Here is a 27008-nt window from a genome sequence, read left to right as displayed (position 1 = left end):
ATATGATGACATCTTTTACCTTAGCGTTATGCAGGTTTCCCTGATGACTGACGATCTCAAATCTTTAGCCTGAAAAGATTCAAATTTGCATGTTAGTCCTCTGTGTGGTGTAGTGTAGAAGCTGTAGGAAAAACGTTTTCCTTTTCTTTGTGATTGCGCTAGCATTTATTTTAATTGTATTGCTAAGTGAAAACTAGGCTTTAATCTTTATTTGTTGCATTTCTATATTGATAATAATATAGGAACTTAGAACTCTCCCCATTACAATGTACAGTGTTGAGTGCAACCTAAAGACAGATAGAGATGCAAAAGAAAAAACCCTTAGTCCTTTCATAAATTATATTCATTTGGATTACTGGTATATTCCAATCTTACTTACATTTAATTTAAATGCTCCTTCTAAATTTTTAATCATGCCAAGAAAGTCATTATGCTCCAAAGCACCAGCATGGATAGTACTACGGATCTTTTTCATCTGAAGTTAAGAAAGATTTAAAATTATGCAACGTTAGATTGAACACCATATATCTGTGAAACAAAACCAAAGTTCTATCATCTAATATTGCACTATTTTGTACGAAATAGTCACTGGAGCAGAATATTGGGAGCAGAAGCAAATACCTCTACTCATCTTTGTTTAGTTCATGACTTAGTGAATTCTTATGTAGTTAGTTGATAATGAAATGCTCTACAGTTACCCACTAATAGTAAGTTATTGTTTCACTGATATATGATGTGCACTCATACAGTAAGCCTTTACCTAAATGAGCAAGGGACTGTGTCCAAGTTGGAAAAATTAATTCAGTGAATATTTCAGAAAAATTAAGGCCATCAAGAAAGAAAGAAATACAATAAGCTCTTTGGCCAAGTTTCAGGATGTTTGGCCATATAGAAACAATCCAGCCAAACAGCCCAGTCATGCATACATTCCCCATATTTTAGAATTTATTTAAAAAATATAATTTTGTTACAACTTGACCAAAAACTAGATCCCATTTTCATTTCAGTTATTTTAATGTCATCTTTCTTGTAATGGTGTTTGTTTTTGAATTTGATTAAATTTGAAATAGCTGGGATACTTACGGCAGCAATTCTCTGCTCCCAATCATTTTTGTCATCGGACAAAACATTCTGAATTTTTGTCATTTCATCACTTAGGTCTTTACTAGAGTATATCTATTGAAAAGAAAAGAAAAAAAAGATTAATTGCCTTTTTATTTTATTTTACACTGTTTATGTTGTCTTTGCTGCTGTTGTTGATGATGGTGCTGTAACACTTTGACAGCTTCAGCAGTAAAGGTTGACAAAGTCATTAAAAGGTGACACAATTAAGTCCCTTAACACTCTTGTCCATAACTAGCTTCTGCTAACTTAGAACTCCTCTCCCTTAAGGATAAAGATCAGCTCCATACCGGAGCAAGGTCAATTTTCTTACAGCCAAAATATGCTACCAAACCAACCAAAGGATACCAGTTAATTAGCCTTAATAAGCCTTACTGGTACATCATGAAACCAATGTCTTACCCTGACATTTGGACAATCATCATAAGAATTGACAAAGTCTGTCTCATCAATAGCACCTGCAGCAGTACCTGAAAATCATACCACATTAACAACTTGAGAAATACTTAAAAACTATTGAAGCAAAGTAAAAATGTAAAACATACTATCCTTAATCAGTTGGCTCCTTTCATGGCTTAAAATAACGGCTGGTAAGTTGACTGTCATGATGACCGGCCAAATCAGTTTTAGCTCGGTCATACTTCCTTTGTGGCTTAACGTTACTGAAGGTCAAAATGACCGGCAAGGCAAAGATTTGACGGGAAAAGTTCCAATTCTGGGCAGACAATGTCAGATGTCCAGCCGTTATTTTATACCCTGCCTACGCACAAGCACATCATTGGTTGAGCAAATTATTGTCATTTGTCAAACAAAGAAATAAACAAAAACAAAAAACAAATGACATTCCAGAATGAGTTTGTTTTGTTTGTTGAATGAAGAGATATCAATCACTTTATTGCTCTGAATTGTAGTGTCTGCAAAAACAAAATACTGTGGAAAGAACCTGATGCCAACTCATATGTTTTCATAGTCTCCTGAAATATATTTTAAGGAGTAAAGGAAAGCGTCTGACATGAGTGGATAAGTTGACTACTTCTTTTACCTGAATTAGAGTTCTTATTGCTATTGGTTTTTCTTCCTGAAGAAAGTTTCTTGGCAGACCCTCCTCTTGAATGTGTAGGGGAAGTCTGAAAGATCAGCATTATTTAATTTTGAGTATTCTTTTAATAAATCTTAATTATTATTTTATTTATTGCTAAGTGTATTGGCTCTCTATTGTTATGTTTCAATTGATACATTTTAAAATGTTTTTATGAATAGATATTTGAATAATATTAATAAATGTGGCCATTAATAATTGAATCAGTATGCTGTAGTGGCAGTAGTAGTGCTTGTCTCTCAATTCTGGAATCTCAGGTTCAATTCCTGGACTCACCACATAATAGCAGAGTTTTTCTGTCACTGCAAAACCTAACAAGCTAAATTCCAATTCATTTTGTGGATAAGTTGTGCCTTCTATCAGCCCAGAGGATGTTCGTAGGGTTTGATAAAATTTAAATTTCTAGTTATCATTTATCATAATTCATTCTTTGATTATTTTTATTAACTCCTGGATACACAAGGCATAAAAATAAGTTATTGTGATGGGCCTAAATATGCAATTGTGTCACTCGCTCACTCACTCAGATGTTAGCAGATTGATATTTATTAGGTCATAATTATATCCAACTCTTGTTACAGCGAACACCCTCATGACTGACTGTTTCAGGACTGGTGTTCATAATAGTGTACGTCCACAACAGTGTAAGTTAATTACGTCATTTCTTTCTAGCCCAGGATTTTGCTCCTGTCCATAATAGCAAGGTGCGTGTACTAATATTGGGTTGTCCGCAAGGCAAGAGTTAACTGTATATGTATGTACCTTTCCTTCTTCAGAATTAACATCTCCATTGACTCTAAGGGGTCCTGCAATAAAGGATACAAATAACATTGATCAAGAAAAATATATTTTTGTGATGACAAGTTTACTCAAATTTCTCAATGCCTAACGACATTGAAACGTTGAGAAATTTGAGTAAACTTGTGGCCATAAATTTTATAATCTAAATTAATTTTTTTTAATGACTCCTCAGCCCCACAGCTAATATTATTGTAATGAGCCTGTACTTTAAAAAAATTCAAACAGCTACTTGTTTTGAACAATCTGTGCTTATTTATCTTAGAAGCATGACCCTAAAGGGAAGTTTGACTTCTTATACCAATTCGGTAGTTTACCAGAGAGCATTCTACCTGACCTGTAAAACAAAAGAAATGCCCTACTACTTCAGTTTCAAGTAACACTTCCTATGTCAGGATTGAAGCCATAAAATTACAAAATTACAAATTACAAAATGCCTTTCTTTACTTTGCTAATGAATTTGACACCACGAAACTATATAAGAACCTAACTAAGTGCACTAAATACTTAAAACCGTATAATTTCATAGCCATATATGAAATAAAAAGACATGCATACTAATTGATTTATATCAAAGTGACAACAATCTTCAAAGAAACAAGTATCTATATAATGATGATTATCTTATTGACTTACTTATAAAGAAAAGAAGGTTGTCAGGTGTGACTTTATAACCTCAATGTTCAATGCATCTTGGAATTTTATCCCAGAATACGTTGCTCAATGTCAAGTATTTTAGTTTCCAAATGCTAATAACATGCTCAGACAATCAAGGGTATAAAGTTTTACTGAAATTTAAGATTGATTTTTTGACCCTGTCAAGTACAGGTTATACGTTGACCTAAAATGTATTTAGTGTTTTCTAATAACTATTTAACTAAAATAATTCAAGTAGTGGTATTCGTTATTTTAAGGATTTCAAAAGTTATTTTACAGTCTTTCAGTTTTTGGTAAGGTAAATGTTGGCATAATTTAATAAGCCAGATTTAATTTAAATAGATAGTGAGTGATATGGAGACATCATTATCAACACCATGCAGATATCATTTTCAACACCATGAGAACGTTTTGAGATGAGACTATATGTCATTTTCGCAACTCTTATAATAAAGCCACTTGAATGCTTATATTATGTTTGTGTTAGGTAAAGAAATAAAAGATTACAGACATGACTAAGTACTTTGAAAGACAAAATAACTACTCTTTTGCATGTTCATTCTTCATACCAGAGACAAATAGACAATATAGATAGACCACATCATAAATACACTACGTGTAACTACACTTCCTGAACTACAGTACAGTGTCAAGGTGAACAAAGAATAATAAGAATAAGACAATGTGAAAAACAGCATACATTTACAAACATAAATTACTGAGGGGAAAAATATGAAGAATTTCTGGAGAAAAAAGGTATATAGACAACACATAAAACATAAAGATGATGGTTTGATTGGTAATCAAACTCTCTGGGGAAAAATAAGCTATATTTTTATAAATGACAGAATATTAAGGTTAGGAAAGCTGGCTTGGTTTAAAAAGTTAACTAGCAATTGGTAAGATCAATTACAAGATTGTTAAACTATTTGTTAAGTTTTTTTTTATTTTTCATGGTTGATTAATCTTTTGGATTAAACATGTGCTTGTGGTAGTTGCATGTGAGAATTGAGAGGAAGGAATAAAATTAAATTAGTACAAGATGTCAGTACTTTTTCAGATCTAATATACTATATAAAGTTCTCGACAATGTTCAAGGGTATATTAAGCCCAAACAAAAGTGCAAGAAACAATAAGACTTTCAATTTCCAGATTAATGAATTTTCGTTAAAATCTTCAAATTGACAGTGAGATTAATTTGCAAGTGAGATTACATGAATCCAAGGCATAAATTTTGCATTTTGAAACCCTTTGTCTGCCTTCAAGACAAAGGTTATGTCTGCAGTTTGAATATTGATGAATTTAGGTAAATTAGAAAGATGGGGTTTCAATTTTTTCTTGAAAATTTAAGTTTAAGCAAAAGCACTGAAGCTATCTACTGAAATCTAAAAAATAGATTGTTTGAATCTAAAATAATTATAATCCAATAAACGTTTCTACAGGATTATTAGTAATGATCATATCTTTTTGAATAAGATACAAAACATTCTGGTCATGAGTGAAAATTAAAGAATATAACCAATAATGTATCATTTACCATGATTTAAACTCAAAGGTTTGGTAGGCAAATCAACCTCAGGTCCTCTACTGCAATATTCCTCTATTTGGGTAAGAATATCCAGATAGTCTTTTGATATCTCACTGGGAAAGAGTGAGTCATCCACCATAGCCCCTAGCACACTGATCACCAATGGAGATCAAACTAGTTGGCAAACACTCTGATAACTTGAACACCAGTAACTTCCTCTACTGACTTTGAGTTTGAATATTCACTCTCAAGCTGTGAAAAACTTGTTATAGCCTATTTGAGTACAATGTACTACAGTTCTGAAGTCATTTCAAGGCATAAAACAATACAGAATTCACTTCTTTGAGCTGGCATTTCACATGTAGACATGACCAAAGATTTGGCTGAGTGAAAATGAAAGAGCAAAAAACAGTTGAAAGTGTTCCATTGCTGATTCTACTTTCCGGTCCAATCAGAACTTAATATTTCAGAACCCAAGCAAATAACACTCAAGTGGCTGGCTTCAAAGATAGAATAATCCTAGCTAGGACTCTCAGCTTGAACCTCTATAGTAAAGACACTACAAGCATTTGAATACTCTTCAAACTTACAATGAATTCAAAATAGCCTTGTAGCCAATTACATTGGACTGTTGGTTAATGTTTAATTCACAGAAGCCACCAGTACTTATTATTTTGGCCTATCACAAACTTCTTAGTACACATAATATTCCAAGTAAGTAAAAACAAAGTGCTAATAATTAATGGTAAACTTGCATTTTTAGACTTTGATTTTCACTGACAAGCTTTAAATGTTAATAAATTAAGAACAGTTATTTACCTATTGAGAGAAGGAAAGAGAAAGGTAGAATCGTCATCATAACAAAGCATAGTTAACTGGAATAATTATTGTTGTGTTTTTTATCAGGATTTCTGTATTTGTTTAAAAGATAACAGCAGTTTAGATATATAATAAAGAGCACTAGAAAGTGCCAAAGTGAATATTCATAGCGTGTCTTGAAGTCTATAAGGATAAAGTGGGTTCTCATTGCATGAGGTCTTGAATGTTTATAAACAGCAGTGAAATAAAATATGTACATCCATGGATGAGTGAGCAGGATCAATTACACTGTGATACTAATTATAACAGACATGACGGAACAACAATAGACTCTACCGGGTTACGCTTTGGTGGATAACCATAATGGAGGTAGTAAGTGATATCAAATGAATCAAAGACATTATAAAAGGTTGCTAATAATGAGATTTCTTTGATCAATAGGTTGATCGTTTTGTTTCAGAAGTTGCTAGAATGATCTTGGAGGCAGTGGAATGTACTCTAGAGTGTCCTGAAGGAATGCACTCTTGATTGTGTGTCTTATTAACCAAACAAACAGACAAACAGTGGCAGATCAACTCAGATCAAAGCAAGTAAGATATTACATAAAGCCACATTACTATCTTAACAAACTCCTTGCTAATATCTTAATACTTTTACTGGTTTTGATGGCTTGTTGTTAATTACAGCAAATGTATATATATATATATATATATATATATATATATATATATATATATATATATATATATATATATATATATATATATATATATATATATATATATATATATATATATATATGCATAGCACTTAATAGTTATTTATAAGTCTACTTCTTTGAAATATTTCAGTAACATGCAAACTGGTTGGCTGACTATCATATTTGCATCAAAGGACATAGAATCTCCAAAAACAATATTCTTAAAAACCTTGGTTTTCATGAGCTCTACAGCTCCCCAGCATCGTTTTGTATCACTGTACAGAGACATGATTGTGCATTTATATGAGCTCTACAGCTCCCCAGCATCGTTTTGTATCATTGTACAGAGACATAATTGTGCATTTATATGATCATTATCACACAACTTGACACAACTTGACATACAAGGAGTGGAAAAGGGAAAACAACAATATATTTTCTTGACTGTGAAATTTTTCCATCACTCTTATATAATTGGCTTGGAATATAAAAGCATGGTGGACTATCAGTATGGAGAGAGATTTGCAATATATAACGTGTGTGCACGTCTCTGGACTGTGATATAGACATGGCGTAGAGCACGGGAATATAATAGCAAGCTTAGGTACAGCTGAAATGAAACTTAGGTTTTAAATTTTTGGAGTGGGACCCACATATCAGACATATTCATGGTGACTGGCCACATCTTACTAATCAACATATGAGCAGTCATTATGACTAGTCAAGAGGACTAGCTAAAAGGACTTTTTCTAGACAAGAGCCAATTTTGGCCACTCATTTTCTGTTCACAATCTACTATTTCTAGCCCTGTGCTGTCATGCATGAAAATTTGGATAATCCAGGTATTGGTCCCTCTTTTCCAACCCCCCCCCCCCCCCCCCCCCCCCCACTTCTGGAAATTCCAATTTTCTTCCATAAAAACTCTCTAATATTTTTCTGTCTCTGTCTGACCCCCCCCATCCCTCGGAAATTCTGGAACTATGCATCCTCAAAAAATATAGTTGGAAAAAATCATAAAAATTCTGGGTCTTACCATCAGGCTCAGATAACTGCATTGTTCCCGATTTGGCCACTTCATCAAATTTGGCATAAATTAATGATAATCTAGAAAGTAATTAAAAATTATGTTTTATAATTCTACATCAATAACATGATCAGGCTGGTATTTCAGTGTTCTAGACAGTCAGACCAAACAAAAATAGGGTAGAGTAATAAGTGATTCAGTTTAATCCCTCAAAAAGTTCTAAGTCTAAACCTACTAATGGTTTATCATAAATCCTGCACTCTGATTGGCTAAGCTACTAGTGGTCTATTAGTGAGAGACCACTAGTAGCAAAAAATTGAGGTTTTGAAAACCAAAGCAATGGTGGCTGACAATAGTGTTTTCAACCTAATTTCAAAATTGTTTGTATCTGTCTAAAATAATTAGACCTCTAAGAGTCAATAGCCCATTGTGCCTTGTGGGCTATTGACTTGTATTTTGTTCAGGATTCAGGTATAAATTGTTAATTAGTGTATCAGACCAAAGATCAAGAGAGAGGGGCTGGTTGGGATATACCCCACCTCCTCCCAGTAAAGTCTTAAAATGGCCACTTAATAGAGGTAATAGTATACAACTCCAGATGCAGTATGTTTTGAGACTTCATTCCATCAATTTTCCAGAGGTCTAAGTAAGTAAATCTTTAATTGACAAAAGCCAAAAAACCAAACAGAAGTTGTGGAGATAACAGGAATATTAAAATGTGCTCTAACAGAAAAGAAAAAGAAAATGGCGAATTTGGCACCCTGACTAACCTTGAGGATGGTATTCCTTTCTTACTAAGGTCTATTCTAACTTTTTCTCCAACATGCCGATAGATTTCTACTAGTGTTTCAATAGCTCTTTCCCTTACTTGACTGTTAGGATCACCAAGAAGTTTGCAAATGTAAGGTACAAACTTTGATACTGTTATGTGTGAGGCACCAAAACTGGAAGAAAATAAATAAAAAAACAACAAATATTTAGTCACAGCCACCAACTGTTGAATAGTAACAGCTACGAAATTGATAACTATTTTAATCCAGATACCATTGGCCCTTGCAGTTTGGGCATAAAATTGTTTTCATTTTAGATAGCTTTTTTTAGCGGCTTCATGCACATGAAAAGACACATTGGTCTTACCTTGTTAATGTTCTCACAAGACAGTGTAATACTTCTTCTCTTACTCTCCAAGCCTTGTGACTAAATGCAGGGACCAAATGTTCAAGGACATGCTGTGAAAACAATATGTAATTTAACTAACTTTCATTTTGTATCCCTACCAAAAGGCATATCTGTTATTCTGATGTAACATTTTCTTTTAATAATGGAAGTAATTTTGTTCATTTCCAAATATTAATCAAAATTTAAAAATTATTAACAGTGCTCATCTCTATTTCAAATACGTTTTAAGCAAGAAAATGGCAGTTTGCTGCCCAATTAGTCTCTATTTCAACATCAACCTCCCATATTACACTATAATCAGCCAATATTCATATACTATGAGGATGCAAAAAACTTGGGAAAAAAACTGGTAAAGGAACAGCTATCTATCTTTCACAATAATGTTTTTTTTCGATTTCACTTCTTTTTTTTCAACACAGAAAATATTGTCATCAACTAGGATTATCTTTGTTAATAAATAAAAGCTATAATTATGGTAAATACCTGTGGTGTTGAAACAGGGTACATAAACTTCTGGATTAAATCTTGCGCATGATCCCTGACCTGTTAAAAAGTTACCATTAAACAAAAAACTAGAAGCAAATTTATACAGAGTATTGAGAAAAGGAGAAGTTCATGCTTAAAAGGAAGTTCAACTGATTAAGACAGCTTGTTTTTTTCTGATTGAGTAGAAGTTAAGAGGATCTTCATTCATCTGATTGGTTGAACTCTGTATAAGCTTTCAAAATTTACAAAAGTGAAAGCGGATTGTCAGTTATAAACTGATACTTTTATTTGTACATTCAATTAATTTCAAAAAATTTCACATTGCACCACAAGAAAATCACAAGAGAAAATATATTGGGTATGTTTTCCAGTCTATATTTTTCATTCATTGCAAGCATTTTCTGAAACAACCTAAACAATATCACACTCTGAATGTACAGTACAGCCCAGAGACATGTACATTTATTGTGGGTTTTTTTTGCACTAGCAGATTGCATCAAATGCTCACATTCTGCTCTCAATTTCTTTGCACTTTTCTTTATTATTGTTTGCGATTTGATCACAAATATATGACATCGTAATTATTACTGTGTATACAAATATCCTTTGATTGGTAGCGTAGGATACACGTGGATGTTTAGCTTTACAGTATATAACCGATGATAGTGATCTGATTACTGATGCTGAACTTATTGCTACATACATTATATAGCACTGGTTCAAAAGCCAATTTTATCTCAGACTAATAGTTTAGGCTTTATGGCCTATAATATTTACTTAATATACAACTAAAATCTCAAACCTGTTGTTTGCTGTCCCCAAGTCTTTCAGTAATTGCAGGAACGACTGTAAGAACAAAAAATACCAATGTTATCTTTAAGATCAGTAGCTTATCAAAGAATGAAGGTTATCTACAAGAATGTACTTCATGACTGGGGCCACCCAAGGAAAACTAGCCATCATTTCCCCTTAACTATTGTACATCATATACTCTATGTACGTAACATGAAATGACAGTTGTCACACATAAATGGTGAGATCTAGAAGGATAGTTATCTATTAGGTACTGTACTTTAAATTTGTCATACATTATAAGTGCAATCTTGAATGAAAGACTGATAATTTAAAATTTTTAAAGAAATATATTAAAAATTTTTAATATATTATTCAAGTTCTAATCTTTGTAGCAATAACATATACTTGAAACTACAATCATAGGTAGACTGATTACACAAAGACATAAAATAAGCATTAAACACTGTATAACACTAGTATGGGATATTGATGAATGATATGTCAACTAATGAACACTTAACAATTTTGTTTTTTATTCCTTTGATTCTTTTGGAATTATGATACTAAATTCAATGATTCATGTGCTTTGGATGACACTGGTTGTGGATCCATGGGTGGCATATATATGGTGAGCATGAACATATACTGTATGCTACTATGAGAACTGCATAAAGGGTTGTAAAGTGATGATGACCATGATTCTAGACAGAGATAAGGAAGTTATTAAAATAACTGTCTGTCTTCCATGCCCTTGTATATTTAGAGGACTGGGATATGTTGGTGGCAGAGTGGCGAGTGTACAGTACAGTGTATATCAAGTATTTTAACAAACTCATGTAATAAAGTGATGATGACAATGACAATTTTAGTCAAAGATAAGGAAGTTATTAAAATGAATGTCTGTCTTCGATGCCCATGTACTATACATTTTGGATAAAGATCTGGGATGCATGGGTGGTATAGTGGTTTTGCATGTCACTTATATCCACTGGGGTTTTATTATCAGACTGTACATAAATATAATGAATTATTTGCTAATTATAACAATATCCTAGGTACTACAGTTTCTCTCTCCACAAAAAGTAACATTGCTATGTTTGGTTTTCAAATTATCACATTCAAAAAATAATTTTTCTTCATCTATCAACTCTGTATATTACTTTCATGATTGTATATACCTAGATTAATAATATAGGTCATTCTTATATAATGCATTTCATTTTCTCAATGCGCTTTACAATGACTATTTTCTGAGGACTTGAGGGACAGCTATTACGGCGCAAGTTGCAGCCATGCAGATTACAATCACGAGTGTGTTAGTAATTAATGCCCCCGAGGTCTGGCTGTTTAACTGGGCGACAATCCCCTACTCTTTCACGAAGAATACAATAGTATCTTTAATGTCCACTTTATTTATATGGGGTTAGAGAGTGTTAGCAAATCATTAATAATAATGCAAACCCAAGTCACTGATTTATTAATAGGGAAAAACCAGCAGAAGTAACCCAATTATTCACATACACAAGAATACAATGTATCACTGTTATTACAATGTTGTGATTTGCTATCCTGAGAAACTAAAGCTGTGTTTTTGAGACTGGATGTTATGACATTTCCCCTCACCTACCCCTCTAGTATCACAATATAATTCGTAAGGGGTGGAGGGTGGGTATCTGAAAGTTTTTTCTGTCAAAATATAATATACAAAACCCTCTGTAGGATGGATTACAGATAATTTAATGCATGAGTAATAATAATAATAATAATGATATTTATTTAGACACGATATTGATATTACAGTTCTGCTGATGTGGTTGTGTATCATTTGTATCCCCTCCCCTCCCCTCCCCATTTGATTTTTGTATATCCAAAATCCAAATTTATTTCCGAATAAGTATAGAGCAAGGTCCAGCAAGATGGACTTTTGGTATATCTAAAATTCAAGCAGCAACCAAGCCTTTTAAAATGGAAACTTATGATGTAAATCGGATTTCAGAGCTTCTACATTTCAAAATTTCTGGGGACATGTCCCCAGTCCCCCTAACATAAAAGGGGTCTTACAACCCCTTTCTTGTCATGAATACTTGAAAGTAAACCAACCACCTACTTGAAATTGTCAGACGATCATATGATTCGTGCAAGTATGAAAAAAGTATTGTGCAAGGACATGATCTGTTTACAAAAATATCTTGCAACTTGTGAAGATATACATGTAGGAGAAAAAATGGAGCACTCCAACAAAAATTGTGCCCTCCCCCCCCCCTCCCCCAATCAAAAATCAAATGGTCAGTCCCTAATACAATAAATAGAGCCTTCATGCACAAGTCTCACTAAGTTTTCAAGTGAGTATTTGTTGGCCCATTATTTAATTTGCTAATTTATGTTATATATTACATGTATAATTATTTGCTAGCTAGACAGATTAAGATACAAAAGTATCACCTGTCCTATATATATTTATCATGGATACCATAACAGCATGATTACCTACTCTTAGTTCTACCAAAAAGTAATTATGGGCATACGTTGGGGTAATATATTTAGTGGTGCAATATTCAAAATAAAAGTCGTCCACTGATAGCATAATAAAACACTTCACGTGCTGTTAACATGTTCTCTAGGGAAAAAGTCTTTGTTCAAGAGAAAATCACATACCTTTGCTAATCAGAAAGACAACAATATAATACTTGTTTATGGCTTCACACAATGCATAACCAGTATTTTATTAATAAATTATGGTCATAGCTTTCTCCAAGATGAAATTTGAATTCATATTTAATGAGATCTTGAGTGAAGTCTTTAATTTAGTATTGCATTGTAATTTTGACTATTTTTCTGGTCTTTATAGTTCTCCTAGTTCAGAAAGTAATATTCGGTGTTCACAGCACTCAAAAGAATCATTCCTTGCAGTGGCTACAATTTTTTTAAGTGAGAATTTTTTAGAGCAGAATTACAGAGGGTCCAAACTACCTTCCCCTATGATACATTAATTTTTACATTGTAATACAATAACAAAAAGACGATTTACAATACGAATCAACTTCGATCAATTTTACGCAAGCTGTTATTACGTCTATTTAGAACTCATCACTCCTTAGATAAACAACCTTTTCAAAGTATATTCGCCTTTAATGCATGTAAACACACTCTTAGTTAGACGCAATTTCTTTTTGTCGAGAAGAAGTTAATACCTGGTAGAAGACTATTCTTGAATCCAGGGCCAATCTTATCGACGATCTGATGTAAAATGTCAAGCCCGCTAAGGCTCACCTGAAATGCAAAGAAATCTCAATAAACCTACTTGAGCTAACTTTATTTGAGTTTGTCAAAACGGGGTATAACTTTGGTTACAAAGTCAAGAAAATATATCGACATTTGCATAATATGAGACGGGTTTTTTACTTGGCGAAATCTTAATGTCTAGAGCGCAATCAAAATACTCCCAATTTTTTTAGTCAAATTCTAATTGCTTAAGCTGTTATTTTATTCTTTTCCTCGCCATTTAATACACCTTTTATGAAATAAACCTAAAATTTTTTATCAAATATTCTGTTTATAACGAGCCGGTCTTTTACGCCTTTGAGCCAAATACTGAGCACTCTTCACATGGTAAAAGATTTTGCTGAGCATCTACCTTCTTCAGTAATCAGACAGATTCTATAAATCAATAAAAATTTAACGATTTTATTCTCACCCTAAAGTTGCTGCTGTTCACCCATGCTATCAATCCATCTATTAGTTTGTCGTAACCTCCAAACTCGATGTCGTTGGAAGGTTCGCTAAGGTAGTTGGACAACTCCTCGGCAGCTTTGAGTCTCTTTTGAGTGTCTTGCGACCACACTGACGCGAGAATATCTTCCAAAAAGGGTATGTCTTTCATACTTGGTCGTATTTATAGAGTACTTCACAATAAAAAGCTAATAACAAGATTCCAATGCCTTCGAGAAGAAGTCGAGTTTAGAACTCGACTCCAAAACACATGCCTTAACAAGGCTCGTTAAGTTAGCCAACAATGCTATTTTGGCTGCTCCAGAAAAATAATCCAAGCCATCCACGACCTCTGAGATTCTTCAACAATAGTTTAGAGCTGGAAAAAATTGTCTCGTATCGTAAAAGACGACTCCAAAGGGTTCAAAATTAACCACATTGAACTTGAAGCTCTGTAGCCGCCATTTTTGTTCCAACGAAACGAAGTACCAGAACGAGGCTTTATACGATGACGTCACCGGAGCAGAGGATGGACCAATATTGAACATATTGTAGAGGAATCGTCAAAAATACCTTTGAAAAAATCTCTACTCCTAAGTAGACCCATAAATTTAAAAGAAAATTATAACACGCGCATTAGAGATCGGAACTGCGTGGGAGCGAGAGGCGAAAATTTCAATTAAATTAGTCAAAATCAAATGCGGCGGCCTTCAAAAAAACACCTCATGAAATCCATGAGTAAGTAAACATTTTATCATAATAGCACAATTTCCATTCTATTTTTGATATTTTTTAATAAACCACATCAATATACATAATTTAAACATCAAAAAAGGTATTTCCGGCCCTTTGAAAACATTGAATGGAATGAATGGTTTTGAAATACTAAAAATAACACACACACAAACATGGGCCAATACTAATATTTGAAGCTAAGAAATTATTGATAAATTTATTTTATTCTAAATACAAAAGACAGCCTTCGTCGAAGTAGCAGGAGTATTTTCCACAGGTATCCGTTACGGGAGGAGGCGCCTCAACTCTGAATTTTATCGTTGACTCTGAAAAAAAAATCAGGTAAAATATTAAAACAGGACGAACGAGAATGACCAGAGACGTAGTTCAAACGACGCATCTCATTGGGAGAATTGTTCGCTTGTGATCATAAAATTTTACCCTTGAATTGAATTACATTTGACAATTTGAATTATGTGCGACTAAAATCGAATCAATATATTCTGCATATATTTGACTGAGCCAGTCAATTCAGCTCCGAGTGCATGCAGACTGTAATGAATTACAGTTCGCGTTCGAAGTACGTCAAATTCTAGCAACGAATACTCTATCTTACAGTTCCGTTCAGTGACCACTGACAAATAATAGTTTCATGTCGAGGTTTCAGTTTCCGCGCATAGCAAAACTATAGCTTATCATGCGCGACAACTCCAGCCTCGGCTTCCATCTATTATTCGTGGTCAATGAACGCAACTGTAAAATGAAGTAATAGGCTCTCACTTCGGCTGATGCGCAGCGGAAGCTAGCATGAACTACAGGCTTGATTTTGTTTGTAGCTTGTAATTTCCCCTCTGCCTTTAAAACATTTTTATCGTGGCTTTTAAAATTGTGAACGTTAATCGACCGCAGACTGTAATCGTTTGTCCTATCACAAACTATAATCCTACTAATGGCAATTTTTCTTTCCTTTCCTTTTTTTCCACGTACGCATATAGAAAGTGTTCATTACTTGATCTTCCATTTCCTGATCGTTAAGTGATATGATGTCTGACAATGACAATAAGCGCGGCAGCTATACGAAAAGCCTTGCGGTAAATATCTAAATGAACGAATACGATAAGGCATTTTTAAACAAACGGTATTCAATCTATCGTGTGAACAGACTGTCTTTCTTCTTGGCCTTCTTCTGTCGACTGGCTATATTAAATGTACTTGAAGGCTGTATCCAGGGGTCTACTGATAAAGTGCTTGCGACCCGGCTGGCCCTCTTCCAAATGCCATTGGCAATATTAATTCTCAGTGGATTTGTACCGTGCATGTGTTTTGGAGGGAAGGGACGTTAAGGATCATTTGTTGATAATTCATTGAGGGCGTGATTCCGCCTCTTATCCCTCATGAGGGTCCTCTTATCCCTCATGAGGGTCCTGGATACGCCCATGTATTTTTGTACCTGTGTCATTTGAATTTGAATTTCAGCCAAATATCGTATTCTTCTTCTCACAAGACCAACACGTGCAGACATATAGGGTCAACAACAACACTGGCAATAGTATGATAATACGTTTAGAATTACTTTTTATCGGGTTCATTTCATCGCTGTTCTTTCTTTCAGAATGGGGTCTTGAGGACAACAATTTCATATCTTCTTCTGTTGGTGTCCTATAATTACATGCATGAGAAGGAAAATAAATCAACGAAAAGGCGAAGAACACTTAAAAAACTTTTTTGGTTGGAGGACGGAACTTGCGCAAAAACGCCGATTATGTTGCGTAGTCTACATGACTTTCAAGTGTATTTTTATCGAGAAACAGGCCTTTGAATGAAGTGGCCTGTGAACCTCGTGTAAACTGATCAAACAGTGAGGGCGTATCGGCATGCGGGTGCTGTGAAAAGCTTTGTGTTCATATGACGAGACCGTCCAGTCAAAGACATGCAGCCATTGGACGGAACAGCTGTAGTGCAGCCTTCGCCCTGCTCATTTCAAATCTACTCTAAGTATTTACCAGGTATTAACGAACAATCCAGTTTTCTCCTTTTGAAATATATTCATACCATCACCCATCTGAAAATGCAACCATTATGATTAATACTAGTTACGTATGAAATTAAAAATATGGTTAAATTACTAATGTCTAGATCTGTCCAGCAATTCCAAATTGCCACCGAGTCAGAACAGCCACGTACCGTGATTTGCCACATAAGTTGTATATCACTACGAGCTCTAACGTCCCACCTTACTGTATCCTTTAAGAGATGAAAATAAAAGCAAAAAATAAAAATGTAACTGAAGTAAATATAAAAACGTAACTGGTTCAAGCTATTCACATTCATTATTCAGTGGCGGATCTAGGGGTGGGTTTTGGGGGTTGCAACCCCCCCTATGAGAGCCATCGTGATTTATTATTATTATTATTATTATCATTATTTTCATGACAACACCAACAGCATCGCGAGTTTTATTCAAACAGGGGTGCCGAACAAATTTCGCTCGCTTTTTTTCCCTATACGCCGTGTGTGGGACCTGAAACAACCATGCTCGCCTGCAGCAAGATAATCATTTTCATAAGACCTACTTCCGTTTGGGAACCCTGTGCTACTTTCCCGCCAAACAAGTACCTCAATCAAAGCTACAACCTCCCCTTTGAAAAAATCCTGGATCCGCCCCTGTTATTTCAGTGAACCTTTCAGTGAATTACGACTGATTTATAGAAAATAATTTGTTCTCGTCACAGACGAACGAGAAAAAAATTGTGATGACGATATCGATTTCACATTAATACCCCTTACAGTCCATGTTAGTTTAAAGATGCGAGCATAGGTTGGGCGTCAGTATGTTTTCCCATTTCAAACCATGTCATCTATCATAGGGTACTATTTCTTTCTTTAAACGGTTACGCATCAAGCAGTTAGTAGAATAATGACTAGTTAGCTTGCGGGTAGTTCAAACGATCGGGAGAACCTCAGGTCAATTGAAAGCAAAAGTTCGATCTTTTCTGAAATTATGCACGCGCGATCGACCTGCCATGATTTTTTTCGAAAACTGAATGGCTCCATTGGGGTCGACGTAAAGGGGCAGTATGGGAGAATGCAGACTGGATCGATCTAGGGGCGGTCCAATGCGGTTCTCGAGCCCAATTAACCCTTCCCGAATCCCCAACTCAGTCTATGCCTTGCAAAACCCCGGCAGCAATGGCTTTAGTCACTGAATTTTCCGATTTCAGTGTCCTGGAAGAAGAGGACAAGTATCAAAGGGATACACTTACAAGTTTAGGATTCCTCGTTGGCTGCTTACGGACGTTTTCTTTTTCTAGTAACGACGAACTTTGCTGATCACCTGAAAAACTTGTTAAATACGTCGAACAAAGCAGTGTATTAATTAAAGGGCCCTACATCACTCTATGATAGGAATATTGTGTGGTTGAATTGATTTTTGTGGCTATTGATTACCGTAAACAGTAGTTCCTCGTTAGTAAACTTTTCTCTCCTAGTTATCAGTTGTCTTTTCTCTTGATTTTCTTTAGTTACCTTCCACTTTCGACTCGGTTTTGTCTGCCTTGTTCTTCATTTTAAAACTGAGCTACTCCTTCTTTCAACGTTAGAATAATGCAGTACGCGTTTTCAAAGTGCGCGCGCGAGCTGCAAACGACGACAACGCCCGCGCGCAAAGCTGGTACAAGGTAAGTATATATAACGGCAGAATTTTAACACGCACTTCTCCACGGCATTTCCCACACCATCCTTGGTTGCTCAGTGTTCACGTTCGACCAAAACCCTCCCGCCTTCGTTTTATTCGTTCGCTTCTTTGAGTGTAGTAAACGTGTGGACGTTGTTCCATAATCTACTTGGGACTTGGTGTTCATAGGAGAAAACTAACAAGCAGCTCTACTATTACACAATAATGGTGGGTTCATTTTAACTTACAAACACAGCGGAAGGCGCGCGGCGCAATCATAGCGCACGCCGCCCGTTTATCTTGAGAAGTTTGAAAAAACTCAAGCGTTTCAACGAAATGTTTTCACATCAGGAGTTTCCCAGTGAGATCATCTTAAATTAATACAGATCACTAACCAAGACTTTATTCGAAACGTAACACCTTTATTTAAAAGTTTGCAAATTAACACTACAAAACAATGTTTCACCTGATCCGGGATACGACGCTTCTCTTCTTCGTCTACACTTTTTAACTTATAAATAATATACCCAAGACAGTATACAACCTTTAAGAGCGCTACAAGCTTTAGTAATAAATAAAGTGACTAGCTATAGCTTGAGAAGTGGTGAGAAGCACTCCGCGCTACACGTGCTGCTTCTCCTCACTTCTTGCCCACGTGCTTTTCAACTTTTAAAACCGCACCCGCGCTCGGTGTGTGCAATGAATAAAGTCGTAGAGACAGACCATTCTAAGAGACGGACCATTAGATCATTTGGGGAGGGAATGCTTAAATCCCCCCCCCCCCCCCCCCCCAAAATCGAAGCACTTCAACTACGAAAAAAATATCGCGCAACCTCTCCTTTCAGTAAGGAAATATCGAGCAAACAAAAAAAGATATAACAATAAAAAGCAAACAATAAAATTATGCAACAAATTCCTGCAATATCCCCATCAATAGTTCCTTTGCAGTTAACGGTCACGAAATGCAGTTTTATTACGATCTCTCGAAACAGGTTGTATAAAGTTTGTTTGCTCACCAGTATATTTCACCCATGGGAATCAAGATGTTCATTCATTTGCTCTAAGTGAATTAATCAGCACGTGATTACTGAGCTGCGAAGGGCCTATTATTTAGTGTTCCATCTATTAACTATCACTACTCGATGCTTGTTCTAGAGTGATTCTTGTGTGCGAAACGAAGTCACAAGTGTCCATAATGTACCCTCAAAATGATCTTTAAATTAAATTACAAGCATCTCGTTCTCAATCAGTCCACTTCCGGCTTTCTTAGTGCAAGTCATATGCAAGTAAAACCTTGGTGCCACCCTTCTAAGTGTCCCTTTCTTCATATTTATACTAGGATTGCCCTAGATAATTTCAATCTGTGTCCTAGAGGCCAATATTTGAATTCATTTCAATATTTTGATAACCTTTTCTAATCGAAAATGGAGTTGTACATTTTCCCTCATGCAAACCTTCACACATTTAGCGTTAATTCTCACCATGCACGAGACCTGTAAAGAAATTATTCCATACCGCTGTCACCACCAAATGGTGCGGTTCTGTGGTTAGAAAGGCTCTAATAACTTTACAAAGTAAACCCGCGTTCTTCCCTTTAGTTTCAGGCCGTTTTGAAATTTATTTGTGGTCAAAAAGCAGCTTGAATAGGAATACACTTGAACCACAAAATGGTGAAAAGCTTTGGTGCTTTTCAACATCTTCCAGTGAAGTACTTTGACGATACGGCGTCCAACTCAGGGGGGCAAAACAAAACAAAGATGACGGCAACTACATAGAGTTGCGTGTGCTTGTCTTTCTTTTATGGGTAAAGGTGATTTCGTTGTATTCTCTTGTGGTGAGCTGTTAATATAGCAATCGACGTCATTACTGCAACAAAGCTTTATTTATTTCCTGGACGCCACATAATGTCTTGTGTTCCAAGATGACTGCCGTACCGTCGAAGTAGTCCATTACGACCGTGAAACCAATAACATTACGTCAAACAATAATAGACAGAAAACTATGGAAAAATACTTGTCATACTTGCCTTTTAGAGCAGATTTCGTATACACTCAATTGCAAAATCATTGTCTACGGTTCAAAACCACAGATCCAGAGACCGAAGTGGTACTTGGGAAGCACGTTAATTAGATGTATCTAGTGATAAAACTCGTGGAATGTTCATTCATAGACCAGATACGTCGGCCATCTTGAATTCTTTTTTTTTATTGAGACATAATGCGATGCCGAGGGGGCAAATATTGGAAAAATTATATACTGTACAGCTGGCAGAGCTTATTTCAAAATTTATATAAATTTCCTCTTTAAATATTTGAACAATATTTGAAACACCAGTAATGAGGTCTATCGTTGCACTGAAAAAGAGCATGGAAGCTTTTAACACATTTTATATCGATTCTCAAATGAATACATGAGGATAATTATGTCATTCCCTAGAATACTATTTGGTCTCAGCATGTCTGTTTTGAACCCACAATGATTTTGCACGGCAATCGAATGTATGTGAAACATCACAGCACATGGCAGGATACAGAAAAAGTCCTTATCAACCAGTGACTGGTAATCCAATCAGAATGCTGGGTCACTCTGCTGTCATGGTTAAGGCACGACCATACCGTACGTTTCACAGTTTAACAAAAATCTGCTCCACTCTGGAAACATTACCTGTATTCAGCACACTCAGCTGTTGTTTCGTCAGGTCTCATGTACTTAGATGATAGTTTGACGTGTGCGTCAAACAAGGCTGCCCAACAGGACCGTGTTACCAAAAGCTTCTCAAGTTTATCTTTATATTATAAATATTAAGTTATTATTATTATCAATATTTTAGACTATTCTTCCGCTTCAAACAAATAATTTAGTAAGTTATGTTTGTAGTTTGATTAGTTAGCGTTATTGAATATTTTAATGTTATGGAGTGTTTTTAATTTCTGATATTCGAGTTACTGGGAAACCACGTCAGGCGAAAGATCTAGAGGAGGCAAAACCGGTATTGCACGGGATAAGCTGCACCTTTTAGTGTGGGATTGAGATTTTCCAAAATTTAGGCTGGGAGAAAATTCTACGACCTTGAATTAATGCCAAATTTCGAAGAAAAAGTTTCGGGACCCCGAGAATCAAAACAATTAAACCACGTATGAAAATCGACAGGTTTAAAATTTGGAGGAAGCACGGAAAACACGAAGCGCATAAGGAGAGAGACGTACTAGATATTACCTCTGGTACAACGATGACCGTATCTTCAGTCTTCTCTCTTCACAATCTTCTATCTTCTTATAACACGTTTTCTTTATCTTCTTTTTTTCACTTTGAAGGTTTAGTCAAAATAATTCGACTTTCAGAAGAACTTGCGTCTTAATTTGGGCCGGTTTTGCATGCCACTTTCTTCATGAATAGTGATTAAGAAGATGGGTATTTTCAAATCTTCAGACCACAAAACGGAAGGTCTTCATACTTGTTTTTAGTTTAACAATTTTTATCTTCTTTCTTGAAATACTTGATTAAACCCATTCTTCAACTATTCTTCATATTCTTCACTTTATTATCTTCATATTTTGCATTATACCTGTATGCAAAAGCGAAAAAGAGGTAAAACTATTAACTAGATTCAGAACTACTTCCCCAGTTTCAAAAGTTATTTTCAAGTTGATCCTTAGGCAAATCAAAATTAAGTACACTACTAAGGTCTGCTTACACAGGTATTGAAATAAAAAGAAATGGATGGAACGGATGGATGGAACCAGAAATGAAACGGACTGGACGGCCTATCTCTAATTGTTTTTTGGGGCAGTTAATTTGTTTTAAAGGTTATACATATTCTAATCGACAAGCTTAACCAAAACGCAATATTGTAGACTTACTAAAATTAGCATTCTTAAAAATTAAATCAACGGTGAGCCAAACTTTTTAGTTTTGTCAATAACTGTGCCAAAGCTACAGTTGATAGTCCTAATCTATCTAGAGCAAAGAAGACCACTTTACTGTCTAACAGCTGCAATCACTCAGTAGCGTCCTGAAAAACGAAAGAAAAAGTGCTTGTTCAAATCAAAATAACTATAAATGAGATATGCTGGGAAGTTAAGTGATTTCACAAGTGCAGCAACTCTTACAAACGAACCATACTGTATAATACAACACTACAAATCTGCCATTTGAAAATGGTTTAATGTGCAGAATGTGTATGCTTGGTAATTTACATGTAGATAATACTCAGCTTTTTCTGACTTCAAAACTGTTAGATTTATAGCTCATAAAAACATAAATATCTCAAAAATAGGCTTCAGTATAAATACAAGTGTACTAAAGTCTGAGCAGATCCAAGTACAACTGAATCTATTCCAAAAGAATCAAGATAATGAATCAGCTTGTGCAGCTATAGAGCTTCATGGTGGAATGTCATACAAAGAACTTCCACACTTTACTCCTCCATAAAGTAGTACTAGTTTTTACACAAAAGCATGAAATTATACCGACATAAAATCAATCAGATAGGAGTCAAATTTTCTATAACCACTTACTTGGAGAGTATGAACGAGATCTTGAACGATATCTTTTCTCATAGCGATCGCTGCTGCGCTCACGATAGTAGTCGTCACGGTCCCTGTAGTCATCTCTGTAGTCATCTCGCCTACGTTTGTAATCACGATGCCTTTGGAAGAAATCAATGAAATAATGCAATAAATTAATGATCACATGTTGTTGATAGAGCAATGACCTTACAACTTACTGTGATGGTTTTCCCATGTAGATTCCTGGTGTAGGAGTATGTGCTCTCTTGGTGATAGAGAAATCCACTCTTATCCTCCTGCCATCAAGTTCAATGCCAGATGTTCTTTCCTTAGCCTAAAATAAATTGGAATAAAATCCGCCTTCAAAAAACTGTAACAGGATTTTATTGAGGAAGGCTTAAAAAAGAAAACTACATTTAATTAAGTCTGCTTCTACTGTAGTTCTTTCAATCATATGGTAGCTGATCTGCTAGTAAGACATAATTTACTCCCTCTTGTAAGGAATCTTAAAAAACTTACCATTTCTGCATCTTCTGTATACTCATAGTAGACAAATCCAAAACCTCTTGAGCGACCAGTCTATAAAAAATAAGTTTTTAAAAAATAATGAATATCAAATATTGTCAAACTATTGGTCTGGCATCTACAAGCTTACTGTATTTGTCAACTTCATAAGTTGAGAGGGCTTGAAGATTTGACTTTAGCCTTAAATTAAAAAATCTCCTTCTTTTCCTAAATGTAATCCTTTTTGAAATGTTTTTCATTGCTTTGACCCTCAGGTTGGTATTTAATTCAAGAGATGTACAGTTTTAACTAATAATGTATGTATACTTCTCACACTCATTAATAATTCATGAGGTCAATGACCAATGGCGATACTTGATCAAAAATGGATCAAGACGCTGATCAAAACACTGACGAATAAACGAATAATTTCGAAGGAATTAAGGAGTTTGAGAAGTCAGTTCAAAAACTCGTGCTTTGTGTTTGATCAGGGCATCCAAACACCTCAAAACAATAAAAGCACTCGGCCTACAGCCTCGTGCTTTCATCTGGTTCTTTGTGTTTGGATGCCCTGATCAAACACTCGCACTCGTTTTTGATCTATTACTTCAAATACTTAAAACTAAAAAATGAGGATGTCTCAGACTAAAATGTTATTAAATATTGGACTTTTGGTTTCGAAACTTAAACATTTGTCAGCTTAAGAAATGAAATAATGGTGTTCAGATTTATATAGTAGAGTTATGCTTTGTGATTACTGACTAATATATAATTAATGCTATTTAATATGTTCACATACTTTATTGTCTGTTACTTTACCTGGTGATCATACACAATGTTTATGTCTTCTATTGGTCCATACTTTTCAAATATTGGCTTCAAATCTCTCTCTGTAGTGTAAAGACTCAGGCCAAAAATACCAAGACACCTGCTAGGCTGTGGTTCTTCCTGTAACATAAGGCAATCTATGGTTACCAAAAATGTTCAGTTAATAGAACAACGTCAACTAGACATCAACTAGCATGCTCTCTTTCAGTTGGGTGTTTTGATTTTCTAGACTCCTTGCAGCAAGTTGGAATGCAGCTCAATTTAGAGGACGTTTCCAATTCTCATGGCATTGAATTCCTTTTGTTTTGTCCTCCAAATTAAGCAGCTTTGATGTCACATACAAAGGGTCTATTTTTGCTTTTTTTTCTGCCTAGGATATACTACTTTGACAATGTGATGACGCAATTTAATAGGAGAGAGACACATCAAAATCTGATGTCAATTTGTTAAAATGACAAAACATTTCCAATTACAATTTGATGTAAAACTATAGATGATACACAACAATCCAAGTAATGACATAAATAGTGTTCCTACCCTGTTTCCTTGATGCCTTTTTCTGTCTGACAAAGGTGATCTTGAATGGTCCCTATATGAAACAAGACAGATCAGCTAAGATATACATACATATAGCTTCAAAGTTTCCCATCTTGACTTAATAAATTTGTTAGGCAGTCATTGAATGCAACACAATCTTTTTCATTGTTATTATCACTAAAACGTCTAAAGAATATCAAAATACCTTCTCTTGTAATAAGGGCTTGGTGAGCGAGAACGTGAGTAAGATCTGTAACGCTTCCTCTCTCTTGACCTTGAACTCTTCGTATGGCTGTGAGAACGAGACCTGGAGCGACTTCTGGAGTAAGATCTAGAATGCTTTGATCTGGAGCGTGAGCGTGACCTGGAGGAGCGCCTGGAAGAGCCGGACCTGGATCTAGACCTTGATCGTGAAGCAGATCGAGACCTTGAATGCTCTTCACTTTTGGCTGGACTCTCTTCCTGGAATTATTAATAGCAGTTTTCAATATTAGATGAACTCAGTAGTTGCTAGCTGCCCATACTCCGTAATCTTTTGCCTCTGTCAATCAAATATAATCCTCCCTATCTTTTACATATGTATATATATGACTAGACAACTTGCAAATACCAAGTTTAAATCAAGAAGCACAGGTGGGGTAGCAATGAGAACGCTCGCATCTCAAAAATGTGTTTGATTCTCGGACTTGTCGTAGAGTTGAGTTGTTTGTTGGTTCTCTCCTGTGCTTCGAGGGTTTTTCTCCAGGTTCTCCAGTTTTCCTCCCTTTACAAAAATCAACTTCTAAATTCTTATTCAATCTAAAAAGGACCAGGATGAAAATTACTCTGTGTAAATCTAGTTACCCTTGCAAAATTGTGTAGTTTTACATTACAATCATATATTATTAAACTATAAATTTTATAAACTTTTATTTTACGATCACTACTCATAAGGGACTCTTCCCTGAATTGGCTCTACACTCACTACCACTACATGTTTAGTTGAGTTTTATGGAGAAAAACTAGACAATAACCCTGATGTCAAGGGAGAGAGCAATACATTGAACAAACTCACACACTTATGTAGCTCAGCCAGGACTTGAATCCATGACCCCAAGCATGAAAAATTGGCTATAAAAGAGAGCACCATAACAGTGTATGCCACCCACATTGAATTTTAAATGGTCATTTCAGTTTTTACCAATGTTATTCTTATTATTGAGGCCTAGATCATGTTGCATCTTAATGTACTGAATGTATGGTTCAGCTGTTTAATAATTTTAAGATTCTCTTAAAAAAACCCAACAAGTATGAACACATATAATGTTTTTGCATACTTCTATGTGCATAGATATGCATGGGCTTTTTTCCTGCCAAACAAGCGTTTGCACACGTTATTTGGTAAACCAGCCAGCTTCGCATCAAAATGTGTCAGTTTAACGCACAGAACCTGTGCATACACCTTGCGCTATATGATACGCCATAGGCTGAGTTTGTTGAATGCACTACTTTCTATGCCATTGGGGTTTTCCTTCCTCAGTAAAGATCAAACTATGCTAGTGATAAAAGCTTTATGCATAGGAAACATCTGGAATAATAGTTTGCGAGAGACAGCTGCCCCAATTAGTTGAAAGGTGCGAAATCTAAAAGACAATCGCTGCAAAAATCATTTTATTCAAAGAGCATATCGCAACTGATAAAAGCGAAAGCGAAGCTGAATCAATGTTCTGAAAGCTAATTTCTTTGATTCACTTCAAAATTGATTAAAAAAATTAAAAGTGGCACAGTTACCAAAGAACTAAGAATATTCTTTTAAAGTTTTTAACATAAAGATTTAAGCCAAATGACAAGAAAAGTCAAAACAAAAAGCACGTGAACAAAATGGCGCCCTGTTGTAGCCACCAGCTCTTGGGAAAGAAAGTGAACCTTTTCACAGCTTTTCCAACAAATCTAGGGATACAAAAAACATAAAGTGGTTCCTTACCCTTTCGTCGGCAGCGCTGTGATGGTTTGAATCACTCATGTTGGTTTGAGACGCGTCTAAAGACCTTCCTTATCACAAACAACGACACTATTCACTTTGTTATCTTCTCCTCGACGAAACGAAGCCTTCCCAAGGTGCACTACGACTATTAACAACCCTCCTCCAAACCACATGCAACACAGGGAGCCCGTCTATTAAACTAGCCTGCGTGCGTCCCTCTAAATCTTTTTTTTTTTTTTTTGCGAGGCTAGGAGTGGGGAGCAGGCTAATCAAAAACTTACATTTTTTAACGTCTATATGCAGATCAAATATGACTTCAAGAAATTGGTTGTTTCCTAGAAAGTC

At 35.3% G+C, this 27008-nt stretch overlaps 2 protein-coding genes and 1 long non-coding RNA gene across 7 annotated transcripts in view; 1 reads left to right on the top strand and 2 right to left on the bottom strand.

Moving 5' to 3' along the window:
- LOC116301810 (CLIP-associating protein 1) overlaps positions 1 to 14406 on the bottom strand; it is a 38472-nt gene extending 24066 nt beyond the window's left edge. For 2 of the 4 annotated variants that reach the window (XM_089036600.1, XM_089036601.1), the window contains exons 1-13: positions 13902 to 14406; positions 13399 to 13477; positions 10215 to 10258; positions 9410 to 9469; positions 8885 to 8976; positions 8518 to 8691; positions 7757 to 7827; positions 2984 to 3027; positions 2165 to 2249; positions 1525 to 1592; positions 1084 to 1176; positions 380 to 475; positions 20 to 69 (exon numbers count right to left, since the gene is read on the bottom strand). In XM_089036600.1, coding sequence (XP_088892726.1) covers positions 20 to 69; positions 380 to 475; positions 1084 to 1176; positions 1525 to 1592; positions 2165 to 2249; positions 2984 to 3027; positions 7757 to 7827; positions 8518 to 8691; positions 8885 to 8976; positions 9410 to 9469; positions 10215 to 10258; positions 13399 to 13477; positions 13902 to 14087 — 1142 coding nt within the window. In that variant the 5' untranslated portion in view covers positions 14088 to 14406. Of the gene's footprint in view, positions 1 to 19; positions 70 to 379; positions 476 to 1083; positions 1177 to 1524; positions 1593 to 2164; positions 2250 to 2983; positions 3028 to 5213; positions 5672 to 7756; positions 7828 to 8517; positions 8692 to 8884; positions 8977 to 9409; positions 9470 to 10214; positions 10259 to 13398; positions 13478 to 13901 lie in introns of those variants that run through there. The other 2 variants (XM_031710928.2, XM_089036602.1) reach the window with 2 other exon arrangements.
- LOC116301817 (uncharacterized) lies at positions 5682 to 16775 on the top strand. The gene is made up of 3 exons (XR_004197778.2): positions 5682 to 5918; positions 6465 to 6613; positions 16263 to 16775. It is a non-coding gene; the product is annotated as an uncharacterized LOC116301817 (long non-coding RNA).
- A 2496-nt stretch (positions 16776 to 19271) lies between these two features.
- On the bottom strand, positions 19272 to 26783 carry LOC116301794 (transformer-2 protein homolog beta). Of its 2 annotated transcripts, XR_016121071.1 has the most exons (9): positions 26664 to 26783; positions 24906 to 25162; positions 24701 to 24752; positions 24155 to 24283; positions 23351 to 23410; positions 23050 to 23165; positions 22841 to 22971; positions 22184 to 22335; positions 19272 to 21888 (listed from the first exon to the last, which is right to left on the bottom strand). XR_016121071.1 is itself a non-coding variant. In XM_031710911.2 (8 exons), the coding sequence occupies exons 1-8, from the start codon at positions 26700 to 26702 to the stop codon at positions 22325 to 22327; spliced, it is 795 nt and encodes a 264-aa protein (XP_031566771.1). In that variant the 5' UTR covers positions 26703 to 26783; the 3' UTR covers positions 19272 to 22324. The 2 variants fall into 2 exon arrangements, 1 of the variants encoding a protein (XP_031566771.1); XM_031710911.2 differs by having other exon boundaries at positions 19272 to 22335.
- Positions 26784 to 27008: the final 225 nt, after the last annotated feature.

Source organism: Actinia tenebrosa, unplaced genomic scaffold (assembly GCF_029948245.1).
Source record: "Actinia tenebrosa isolate PJP-AT-01 unplaced genomic scaffold, QUT_ActTen_1.0 PGA_scaffold4__44_contigs__length_22323623, whole genome shotgun sequence".
Classification (NCBI taxonomy): domain Eukaryota; kingdom Metazoa; phylum Cnidaria; class Anthozoa; order Actiniaria; family Actiniidae; genus Actinia; species Actinia tenebrosa.
Note: the sequence above shows the minus strand (reverse complement) of the source record. Positions and strands in the feature narration are given on the sequence as shown.

Excerpts from the sequence above, each read along its gene's own strand:
- LOC116301794 (XM_031710911.2), bottom strand. The coding sequence starts at position 26,702 with ATGAGTGATTCAAACCATCACAGCGCTGCCGACGAAAGG. Across the intron at positions 24,753-24,905 it reads AGCCCTTATTACAAGAGAAG|GGACCATTCAAGATCACCTT; the intron begins GTATTTTGATAT and ends TGTTTCATATAG. Across the intron at positions 23,166-23,350 it reads ATACAGAAGATGCAGAAATG|GCTAAGGAAAGAACATCTGG; the intron begins GTAAGTTTTTTA and ends AATTTATTTTAG.